At 36.7% G+C, this 12857-nt stretch overlaps 1 protein-coding gene across 1 annotated transcript in view; it reads left to right on the plus strand.

Moving 5' to 3' along the window:
- The window catches only part of LOC150095635 (dynein axonemal heavy chain 8-like), a 2108518-nt gene that overhangs the window by 1276148 nt on the left and 819513 nt on the right, over positions 1-12857 (plus strand). The window contains exon 57 of the mRNA XM_090409931.1: positions 3631-3853. Within this exon, the coding sequence (XP_090266057.1) occupies positions 3631-3853 (223 nt within the window). The remainder of the gene's footprint in view (positions 1-3630; positions 3854-12857) is intronic.

Here is a 12857-nt window from a genome sequence, read left to right on the forward strand (position 1 = left end):
TAAGGCTTTGATTAGGCCACACATGGACTATTATGCCTAGATTTGGTCAATGGGTTTTCAGAAGGATGAAGAGATGTTGGTAAGAGTCCAAAGGTGACTGACTAAGGTAATTTCTGACCTCTGGAATGTGGAGTGTGAGGAAAGATTGAGAAGATGTAATTTGCAGAGTCTGGTGGACAAGAGGAAGAGGGGAGATATGATAGAGAGCTAGAAGTTGATAAGGGGTTGTTATAGGATCAATGCTGGAGAAGTTCTACAGAGAATAGTGGGAGATCAGGGGAGAACCAGAGGTCATTCCTGGAAACTGTATAAAGAGGGTGTGAGTAGGGGAGTGAGAGGCAGATTTTTTCGTGCAGAGTTGTGAATGATTGGAATGCCTTTCCTGAGAATGTAGTGTCTGCAAGGAGTTTGAGTGTCTAAGACACGGTATGATGAGATATGTGTGATAAAATGACCTCCCAGATGAGTCTTAGACTCCATGAGGTCTTGGGGTAATAATAATAATATTAATAGGCTGTGTTAACTTCAAATCCTGTAATGGTTCTGTACCTCATCTTGGATATGAACAGGAAAGCCATTAATGTTCTAAGAGTTATAATTTCCAACAGTAGTACTATTGTTTTCAAACAGATTTTTGTAGTGTTTTAGAAAGGAGTCAAGGATGTCTTGAGTGGTGGACATGTCTTCTCCATCAACGCAGATTTGAGTGATTGTCCTTTCTTTGCGACATTTTGTGAATTGTCTATTGAAGAATGCAGTTCAACTGAAGCAGAACTGGATTATGATCTGATATGTTGATGTCAAAATGTTTTATCTGAATTATCCTATTTATAAGAGAAGAAGAGATATAAATTCAATCAATACGAGTTGCCAATACCTTGATTCATGTACATGTAAACTTGGAGATTAGGATTGTGAATCTTCCATATGTCTACTAGCCTGAGCATTATTGAGACATGTTTTTAACTGTGCATATCCCACTTTTCCACTCCTGGGGGTGGCCTCCTATTTTGTCCAATGTGGAGTTTTTAATACAATTCCAGTCTTCAGCTGCTGTGATGTAGTGGGCACCATATAAATATGGCTCCAATTCCTGGATGAATTTTCATCTAACTGTTCCATTGGATGGAACATAAACATTTATAAACCTCATTACACATCCACAGTATTTTCAATCTATTGTCAAGATTCTCCCTTCTGCATCCCTTTGAGTATTACAGAATGACCCAAGGAGGGAGGCAAGAATAAGAACTCCTACTCCAGCCCTGTTAAATCTTCCAAAGCTTCAATAAGAAGAAGCGGATATTTATCTAATAAACTCTTTATATCTGCAAAAGTGTGTTTCTTGGAGAAACAGAAATCTGATATTATGGTGTAGCATAAGTTTCCTTATAGTTTCTTGTTTAATTTGCCTGTGGAATCCTCGTACATTTAATGAGGCAATGCAGAAAGGAGATGCTATGATTATTGAAGTGTCACTGGTAAGTCTTTAACTTCTAAACTTTGGATGAACCCGATGAGGTCTTCAATCTGTGAAGAAGCAATTGTGTGATCTTCTTCTTGTAAACTGTTTTCCAGTTTTTTACAGTTGCTTTGCATTATTTCAATTTCATGCCTATTGTTCTTGATTTGAAAGCTGGTTATTTTCTTTTCTTTTTATGCAGGCGATAACTGTACTATAAAAACTTTGAAGCAGTAAACATTATTATATTTTCTTTAATTGTATCTCTTGCTTCCTCTTTATTAGCATGAATTGGTTCTTAATAATCCATAAACTCTTCTGCGCCTGTAGAGTTTTCATTTGATGATCCACAGCCTTCTTCATCTTGACATTTTTTATTATTTCTTTTTCTTTAAGATTTAGTTATTTTTTTATTTTTTTTGTTTATGTTCATTTTTTTTTATTAATTTGTATTTCAGTTGCTTTTCTGTTCCTTCTCCAGTTTTTCCTTGTAGAACAGTTGAATGTTTTTGCATTTTGTTATGTACCTGTTCAGTTGTTACATTAGGTTCGTTATTGATAATTTCATCTGATGTTCCATCAGTATTTGACTTTCCCATCAGATACTGCAGATCAGATATTGCATCAAATACTGCAGATCTTGAATTTTGGGGCTAATTTCTAGCTGATTTGGTCACTCACTTTTTGTGATTTTGCTAAGTGTAGTTTGTTTAAAAGTGCCATCTTTACTAGACTGAAGATCTGGTAAACTCTTCATTATGCCTCTCTGATGTATACATATATACATATGGCTCATTATGTAACTGAACATTATCTAATTGGCTCTAGCGGTGCTCCCACTCTTTCTGTGAAATTTTTAAAAGGATTGGTGTGAGTGTGGTGTTCAGAATTTTTGCATTTCTGACAAGGTTTGAGGCACTGATTAGCAATATGTCCCATCTCCATGCAGTTGAAACATTTAGATTTGAGGTAGTTACCATCCAACTGATCATATGAACCACAACGCAGACATTGCCGTTGTACTCCGGAATAGTTTACCATAACTCAGGTTGTACCGATGCTGACAAAATTTGGTATGAGTGTCTTCATATCCATTGTGAAAGTAACATCACCAGAAAACCAATTTGGATCTTCACTTGATAAACCCTTTTGTATATTACTAATCTTACCCCATTTCGAAAATGTCTGTATAAGAATTTCATTACTGTTCTCTATATATTCCATCAGAAATCTTTCAATTTTTGCTGTTTTTACCTGGCTCCCGACCATTACAAGAAAAACTGTGCTGCCCTCGAAAGTAAAACCCTGCAATAGTTTATTCCTTGTTTCCACATCTTTAACTGCAATTAAATATTTCCCTTCACCATAAGGGGTAAAAGAATAAATCTTGTTTGCACAAACTATCTGTTTTAAAACATTACTTACCTGTCTTGCGTCTTCACATCTAGGAATTTCAATTCCTAGAGTTTGCACCCTTGGTGGAATTGATACCATTATCTCAAGTGCGAAAAAGACTAATCTCTGCGTTTGATTATAAGAAAAAAAACCTTTCAGTCATAAGACTGAGATAAAATAATCCCATGATACAGAAATAATTCTACACCACCAGCAAATGCTTTATTTGAGCTACTATAAAATGGCGGCCATGATACCGCTAAAAGTAATCCCTTAATGCAGTTAACTGCACTACCAGCAATATTAATATTTATTTTAATAAAGATCAGTGCTAGTGGGGGTGAAATGACCACTAGCACCAGTAAATCTGAGGATAGCATTGATAATATTGACTAGGTGCAATGGCTTTTCTGAGGAGTAGTTTGATTGTTCTGTTTGTGATTCCGTCTGGACCTAGAGCCTCTGATTCGATGGAGGTCAGATGTTAATAATAATCTTAAACTTATAATCCAATTAATTTTTGTTCATGATATTTATATTAGCAAATAAGGATATCTGGAGAGTAGGCCAGAATTTATTTGACATTATTCGAAATGTCCATAATAATATTGCATTATAAGCACATGGATATCTGGACAGTAAGCCAGAATTTAGTCAACATTATTTTAAATTTCAGTGATAATATTGCATTATAATTATTCAACTCTGTTTTACATAGAAGACTGTTTTAACTGAGTTTCGTATTTTGTGAAATTAACCATTATTTCTTACAGGTTTCGCCGGCAAACATATGTTACTCCAAAATCTTACCTCTCTTTCATAGGAGGTTACAAAGCAATATATGAGAATAAAAAAGCAGGCATTGATGATTTAGCTGCAAGAATAAATAATGGCCTTGATAAACTTGCTGATGCCACAGTATCAGTCAGCCAACTGAAAATAGAACTCGCAGAGAAAGAAAAATTTTTGAGTATTAAATCTGTTGAGGTTAATAAGGTAAGTTATAAAATTATTAATGATATTTTTCTTCTCTGGTTCTTTCCATCCTGTTTTTTGCTTATGAATAAATGCACATGCAGGTTTTTGAAACCAAAGCCAATGGAATAATTTGGTTAATCCTTATTCCCATAGTATATTTATATGTTTTGTATGTTCTTCTGGACTGGTTGCCTGTTTTGTAAAACTCATGTTATTGGGAGAAAAAGCCCAGATAAACGTTCTTCCCGTCCTTCACGGGTTTCGAACCAAGGTATTTCCAACCAAAGGGCATTGTCAAAACCAACTGACCTGCTTACAAATTAGTATATATTTATTGAGATGTAAACTATCTGGCAACACATATTGAAAAAAGCTGGAATAGGATCATATCAAGATATAGTATCATTATGACTTAGTATCATTATGACTAGTTTAGTCCTGACTACAATGGACTTCCTCAGGTGTATAAGAAACAGAAGCATATATTATTATTATTATTATTATTATTATTATAGGCAACTCCAAGGAGTCCTTAGACTCATTGAAGGATGCCCTAAACATTGTGTTAAGAGCTATCCAACATTTGTACAGTATCTAACATACTTTGCTTTGAACTCATTCACAGTCATGACACCACAACAGATTCTGGCAACCTAATCCACTCATTCACTACTCTCCAAACAAAAAACCTAGTTTTAACACCTATGTTAACTACACTTGTACTCAGTTTCCATGAATGGCCCCCTAGTTATTCCACCAACACATCTGTTCTGAAAAATTTCCTCTTAATTAATCTTGTAGAAACCTAATTTGTATGTCTCAATCATATCACTCCTTTTTTCCCTAACAATCAATTTCTGTAACTCACAAATCTTCAATCTGTTCTCATTAGATTCATTCCATACACCTGCTACCATCTTGGTAAATCGCCTCTGGATCCTTTCCACCTCCCCCCTCATTACCAAGAAATCCTGGCATTCAGATCTACATGCTGTGTTCAAGATGGTGTCTTATCAAAGCTCAAGAAAGAGGAACAATAACCTGCTTGTCTCTGCTTGTCAAAAGTATTCTTCAGTAACTAAGTGATCTGATGAGCTGTTTTAGCCACTTTTGCTATGTGCTACCCCCCCCCCTAAACTTTAACTCCTTATCCAATAACACTCCCAAGTCTCTAGTTTCATCAATTTCCTGGAATACAGTTCCACCAATATTGTATATAGCTGGTAATCTTTTCACCCCAAAATGCATAACCTTATTGCCACATTAAAATGACATTCATTCTCCTTTGCCCAGTCTGCCAATCTATCCAAATCATCCTGCAAAATTTTGACATCATATGTATTAACTATTGCTCTACCTAACTTTGCATCATTGGCAAATAACTGAACATTTCCTCTCGGATCCTTTCCTATATGGTTAATGAACAAATTTAACAGTAGTGGTCCAAGAACAGAATCCTGTGGCATTCCAGTAATCACAAGCCTTCTTTTGGACTCTACTCCTGAATAAACTACTCTCTGATTTCTATCCATCACCCACCCTCCATTCCATCTCACCAGCCCTATATCCTTCCCCTTGTGCTGCAGTTTTCTGATTAGAATTCCATGTGGTATCCTGCTAAAGGCCTTTGCAAAGTCCAGCAGTATCACAATAAACCTATTACCTTTATCCAATTCAGCTGTCACTGTATTATAAAACATGAGCAATTTACTGAGGCAATTTACATGACCTACCCTTCATAAAACCATACTGCTCCCAATACAGTATGCCCTTTCTATCCATCTATTCCTGTATTTTGCTCTTGATTAACTCCTGCAACTGCAATAATTTGACAACAAATCCTTATATGCTGATTCATTGGTAATTTGCTACATCAGTCTTGGAGCCCCCCCTTTGTGCAATGGAACTATTTTCCCCATCTTTCCAACCCCCCCCTCAGGACTAGCCCAGAGCTGAGAATTAGATTAAACAATATGATCAAGGATACTGACAATTCCCTCACTGCTTCACTTAAAACTCAAGCTGGTATACCATCCAATCCCACCACAGCTGTATTCATATTAAGGTTCTGGAATTTGCTATTATTATTATTATTATTATTATTATTATTATTATTATTATTATTATGGGTATCTCCATGGAGTCAGTAGACTCATCGCGGGAGACCCAAACTAGCAAAACAATATCTGTCATATCTCTTCTTGAATTCATTTACAGATGAAGAGCTCACAACAAAGTCAGGCAATGAATTCCACTCATTCACCACCCTCCAGGCAAAAAACCTTGTTCTGACACCTTTGTTAACCACACTCTTCTTTAATTTCCAGAGATGACCTCTTGTTCTTCCATCACTATCACACAGCTGAAACATTTCCCCTGCATCAATCCTATAAAAACCTTTTAGTAATTTGAATGTTTCTATCATATCCCCTCTTCTTCGCCTATCAGCCAATCTCTGCAATCCACAAGCTCTCAATCTATCAACGTAGGGAATTTTTTATATCACTCACCAACTTGGTCACTCTTCTCTGAACCCTCTCCACAGCCTCCTCATCTCCAAGGAATCCAGGTGACCAGACCTGAGCACAGTAATCCAAATGTGGAAGTATCAATGCTTTATAAAGGAGAATAATAACTTCTTTATCTCTGGATGTCAGTGTGTTCCTCAACAACCAAGTAATCCTATGTGCAATCTTGGACACCTTAGCAATGTGTCCTCTGAACTTCATCTCCTTATCTACCAATAACCCTAAGTCCCTAGCCTCATCAATCTCTTGGAGTACCTTTCCATCTATGTAGTACACAGCTGGTAATCTTTTAATCCCAAAATGCAAGACTTTACACTTTTCCACATTGAACTGATATCCATTTTCTTTTGCCCATTTTACCAGCTTATTTAAATCCTCCTGCAAACTTTCAACATCAGCTTGATTTTTTATTGCACTACACAACTTTGCATCATCAGCAAACAACTGAATATCTCCCTTTAAGCCGTTTCCTATATCATTTATATACAAATTAAACAACATTGGCCCAAGCACAGAGCCCTGAGGCACACCACTGGTCACCTGCCTCATTCTGGACTCAGCTCCTCCATACACCACCTTATGGTATCTCTCCCTGAGCCATTCTCCTATCCATATCACCAATTTAATATCCATTCCCATCTGCTCCAATTTGCGTAACAGTGTTCTATGGGGTATCCTGTCAAAAGCCTTAGCAAAATCCAGAAGTACCACTGTGTAGCCAGTTCCTTTTTCCAACTCTGATGTTATTCTATTATGGATAGTTAATAGATTGCTAAGGCAGGATCTACCTTTAACAAAACCATGTTGGCCTCTATAGAGTATCATATCCTGATCCACCCATTCTTGAATTTTGTCTTTAACCAACTTTTCCAATACTTTTACCACTATTCCTGAGATTGTGATTGGTCTGTAATTCAATACTGCAGTTTTAGAGCCACCCTTATGCAAAGGAACCACTTTGCCTAACTTCCACTCCCTAGGGACCATACCAGAGTTCAAACTTAAATTAAATATCCAGGTAAGAGGGGTTGACAATTCATTTGCACATTCACGCAACACCCGAGCTGATATTCCATCTAAGCCTACCGCAGTGTTTGCATTTAAGTTTCGCAATATATTTAATACCTCTGATTCTTTAGCTTCAATTCTCACATTAGGTATTGCTATAGGTATAGAGATATCCTCACTTGGGTGATAGACTTTTGAGAAGTGATCACTCAGTAACTCGACTATTACATCTGATTTTGTCACCTCAATACCATCAGCACCCACCAAGGTTATCCTTCCGAAGTCATTCTTCCTCTTACTTGCCACATAGCGGAAGAACTCTTTGGGATTACCCTTGATCTCTTTGGCTAAGGTCTTCTCATAATCTGATTTAGCTTTTCTTACTATGCTGGTAACCTTCCTAGCTTGAGCCTTGTACTGCTCATGGGTGTCCTGATCGCCCTTCTCCTTGTAAATTCTCCATAACATTTTCTTTTTTTGTAGTTCAAGCTTGATACTACTGCTCATCCATCTAATGCCTGCCTTGTTTGACCTCCTGACCATGGGGACACAATCTGATATTGCTTTCCTCAGATACCCACTGATTTTATCCCAAGCACTGCTAACATCTTTCCCTTGCAATATGTTCTGCCATGGGATGGCTGCAAGCTCACTCCGTAGCTTGTTATAATTGCCTAACCTGTAGTTTTGTACATACCCCTTCTTAATAGAAAAATCCACAGATTTTGCAACCTCCCAAGTCAATACCACATGATCGCTTTCACCAACTGGAGGTAACGAGGTCACCTTACTTATGCACATAACCTCTGAACCAATAACCAATGCAATAACCTATGCAAAAGTAGACTTACCTATAGCAAACAAAAAGCATGGTTTCCACAAATATGGTATTATTTGGATTCTGGTTATTCAAAATAGTTGTTTATATGTGCCCTTCTGTCGTTGTTGTGCATGTTTCTCTTTGCGTAACAGATGGATCACAGCTTGGAAGCATTCAGACAGATTGCTATTATGATTTACTTTGTCATTGTCTGAGCAATTCAGGTATAGGCTTTTATGTCCTGTTCCTGCTCTGCAGATGCAGTTGATCTTTCCACTGTAATCTTGGATGTCTGCAGTACTTCTTCCTGTAGGTTTATATTTATATGTTAATTTGGGAATCCTATTGTTATTTCATCCTTTCTATGTGGTGTAGCCAATTTTGTTGATATTCTTCTATTTCTTGTATGATGTTTTTTGTATCTAATCGTTCTCTTATTTCGGCATTTTTCTTTTTATCTAACCTAGTGAGTCCCAGGAGAGGTCTTAGAAACTTCATCTGTGCTGCTTCCAGTCTTTGTTTGTTTCTTTATTTTATCCAAGTTTCACTTCCAAATTTCAGAGATGGTTTAGAGGTCATATTATGTAATCTTAATTGAGTTTCTTTAGTCATTTGTTTTCCAAAATTTCTTTTAATTATGCCATTCATTCTATTGTAAATTTGTAGTAATGCTTCCAATTGTGAATCAGTTTTGTATTGTGAGATTATATTTCCCAAGTATTTGAATTCTGTAACTTTTTCTATTATTTTGTTGTTAAGCATAATTTTAACTATTTGAATGGTGTTATTATTATTATTATTATTATTATTATTATTATTATTATTATTACCCAACCTCATGGAGTCAAAGACTTATCTAGAGGTCCTTATCATACACAGCTCATCATACCGTGCCTTGAACACATTCAAACTCCTTGCAGATACCACACTCGCAGTCAAGGCATTGCAATCATTTACAACTTTGCAAGAAAAAAAACCTGCCTCTCACTCCCCTACTCACACCCTCTTTATACAGTTTCCAGAGATGACCTCTGGTTCTCCCCCGATCTCCCACTATTTTCTGTAAAACTTCTCCAGCATTGATCCTATAACAACCCCCTTACCAACTTGTAAGTTTCTATCATATCTCCTGTCCACCAGACTCTGCAGATTGCATCTTCTCAATCTTTCCTCATACTCGACATTCCAGAGGTCAGAAACTACCTTAGTCAGTCACCTGTGGACCCTTTCCAACATCTCTTCATTCTTCTGAAAACCAGGTGACCAAATCTGGCACAATAGTCCATGTGTGGCCTAATCAAAGCCTTATAGAATGGAACAAGAATCTCCCTACTTCTTCACATCAGTGTCCTCCCCATCATTCCCAGAAGCCTTTGTGTTGTCTTCATAATTTTGGCTATGTGTCCCCTAAATTTCAGATCCTTATCCACTGTCACCCCCAGATCTCTTATTTCTTAATACTGTTGTGCACAAATTTTACAGCAGCTGTTACTCAAACAAATACTCATATATACTTTATTATTCCACGAATACTTAACTCAATCCTGAGCTCTTCTTACACATGTCCGCCATGCTTTACTCACGTGCACCCTCTTGTGTGTTTCCACACATTGCCATAGCTTTTGTTTTTGTTTCAGAGATTTTCATTTTAAATTTTTTTGCTATTTCATTTAGATGGTTACTTTCAATTTGGAGTTTATCTTCTGAATTTGAAATTAGTACTTGATCATCTAGACCAAGAATTTCATGTATAAATAACATAATGATGCTAACTGGTGCTAAGAGTTATGAAGAGATAAAAAGACGGTCACAAGACAGAATGTTGTGATGTGCTGCTATATTTACCAATCTTCGGATTGATGCACCAAAGAAGACTTCATCATCTGCATAAAGTATTGTATTTAGCTGTATATTAATTGTTAGTTTAATCCTTTATAAAAACTTCCAACTTCCAAAAACTTCCATCTTTGACAGTTATTTTCCATTCTTTCAGGATTCTGTTTATATCAATGTTGAATAAGATTGGGGATAAGCCATAACCTTGTCTTACTCCTTTATTTATAGTTATAGGTTCTGATAATGTTCCATCTGCAAATTTGATGCAAATTTTTGTTTCTCTGTATAGACTTTTTATTGCATTAATTAATTGAGGAGGTATTTTATCATCTTGTAATATTTTCCAGAGTAGATTTCTGTTCAAGTTATCATACACCTTTTCGTTTAAAGAGATCAATGTATATTCCATCCAGGCCTGGGCTATTTCTTGAGTTTTTTAATTTTTTTTTTCTAATTCTTCCATTGCTTCTGTACTTTCCTGTGTATTGATATCTTCAATTTTGTGAGTTTTTTCATTGTTTTTATTTCTTGTTTTTCATTCCACAATTTTTATAGTGTTCTATCCAATCCACTTTGGAAATCAGATTATTTCATAATTGGTCATTTTCTGCTGTTTGCAGTCTTCTGAAAATTTTAAAACCCATTCTTTGTGGTCCAGTGATATTCTGCTCTAATGATTTAACATATTTACTCCAATCTTCTTTGTGTATACGCTTTCTGACTTCAGCCCGTAATTTCTTATTTTCTATATAGTCAACAGTGTTTTTACTCAGCAGATATATTTTAAAAGGCTGTTTTTTTCCTTTTGATTAATTCCTTTAAGTCGTCATTCCAAGTTCTCAGCCATATTTTGTTTTTTTTTTTTCTTGATTTGTATCCTAAACTTTCTTCTGCTGCTTTTATTATTATTATTATTATTATTATTATTATTATTATTAAACAAGACCTCATGGAGTCAAAGACTCATCTAGGAGGTCCTTTTATCTCACACACATCTCATCATACCATGTCTTAAACACATTCAAACTACTTGCAGACACCACGCTCTCAGGCAAGGCATTCCAATCACTCACAACTCTGCACGAAAAAAACCTGCCTCTCACTCCCCTGCTCACACCCTCTTTATACAGTTTCCAGAGATGACCTCTGGTTCTCTCCCGATCTCCCACTATTTTCTGTAGAACTTCTCCAGCATTGATCCTATAACAACCCCTTACCAACTTGTAGGTCTCTATCATATCTCCCCTCTTCCTTTTCTCCACTAGACTCTGCAAATTACATCTTTTCAATCTTTCCTCATACTCGACATTCCAGAGGTCAGAAACTACCTTAGTCAGTCGCCTTTGGACCCTTTCCAACATCTCTTCATCCTTCTGAAAACCAGGTGACCAAATCTGGGCACAATAGTCCATGTGTTGCCTAATCAAAGCCTTATACAATGGAACAAGAATCTCCCTACTTCTACACATCAGTGTCCTCCGCATCATTCCCAGAAGTCCTTGTGTTGTCTTAACAATTTTGGCGATGTGTCCCCTAAATTTTAGATCCTTATCCACTATCACTCCCAGATCTCTTATTTCCTCTACTTCCAACAATATATTCTCACCAAGCATAAATTCTGCATCCCATCTTTGTTTTCCAAATTTTAAAACCTTACATTTTGCAACATTGAACTCAGATCCTCATTTGCTTGCCCAATCACTCAATTTATTCAAGTCCTCTTGCAAGGCCACAACATCTTCACTACTCTTTATGGTTCGTCCCAACTTTGAATCATCTGCAAACAACTGAATATCTCCATCCAAATCTTTGCCAATATCATTAATATACAAGTTAAATAGTAATGGCCCTAAAACAGATCCCTGAGGCACTTTACTAGTGACTTTCCTTTTTCTGGATATTGCACCCCATACACAACTTGTTGATACCTATCAGATAGCCAGTCTCCAATCCAATGCACTAATCTAATATCCAACCCCCATCTGCTCTAGTTTGACTGTCAACTTATCATGAGGTACTCTATCAAAAGCTTTTGCGAAATCCAAGTATATTACTGTGTATCCTTCTCCTCTGTCCAAGGAAGCAGTCACTTTATTGTAATAAGTAAGTAGATTACTAAAACACGACCTCCCTTTAGCAAATCCATGCTGTCCATCAAAGATTATACCATTGTTGTCAACCCAACTGTGGATCCTTGTTCTCACAAGCTTCTCCAACAACTTAACCACAACATCTAACACACAGATAGGCCTATAGTTTGATGCTTGAGTTCTATCACCTCCTTTATGAAGTGGCACAATCTTGCCCTCCTTCCACTCCTTAGGAACTTGACCAAGTGTAAGACTCGTATTAAAAAAATATGTTAAGGCAGGTGTCAACTCTCTGGCATATTCCTTCAGAATACGCGGTGATATATTATCAAGTCCCACAGCCTTATTTATATCTAGTTTACTCAACTCCCCAAACACCTCTTGCTCACTTACAGTCAGTTTCTCCTCCCCATCATCAACTGCTCTTAATCTCTCCATGAAGTCACATTCACAAGATTGAAAGATCTTTATGAACTGCTCATTAAGTATCTCCACCACACATTCTGCAACAGCTGTCTTTATACCATTTCCTCCAATCAGTGTCATCCTTCCATAATCATTCTTTCTTTTGCTGGCTACATATCGAAAGAACTCCCTAGGATTCTTTTTGGCTTCATTAGCTAACTGCTGTTCATACCTCTCTTTAGCTACTCTCACCAACCAAGTAACTCCTTGCCTGGTCTTTGTAGACCTCATGAAATTGGTTACTTCCACTTCTCTTATTCTACCTCCACAATGCC

This window comes from Typopeltis vanoorti, chromosome 20, assembly GCF_054136105.1.
Source record: "Typopeltis vanoorti isolate ZY-2024b chromosome 20, IOZ_Tvanoo_1.0, whole genome shotgun sequence".
Classification (NCBI taxonomy): domain Eukaryota; kingdom Metazoa; phylum Arthropoda; class Arachnida; order Uropygi; family Thelyphonidae; genus Typopeltis; species Typopeltis vanoorti.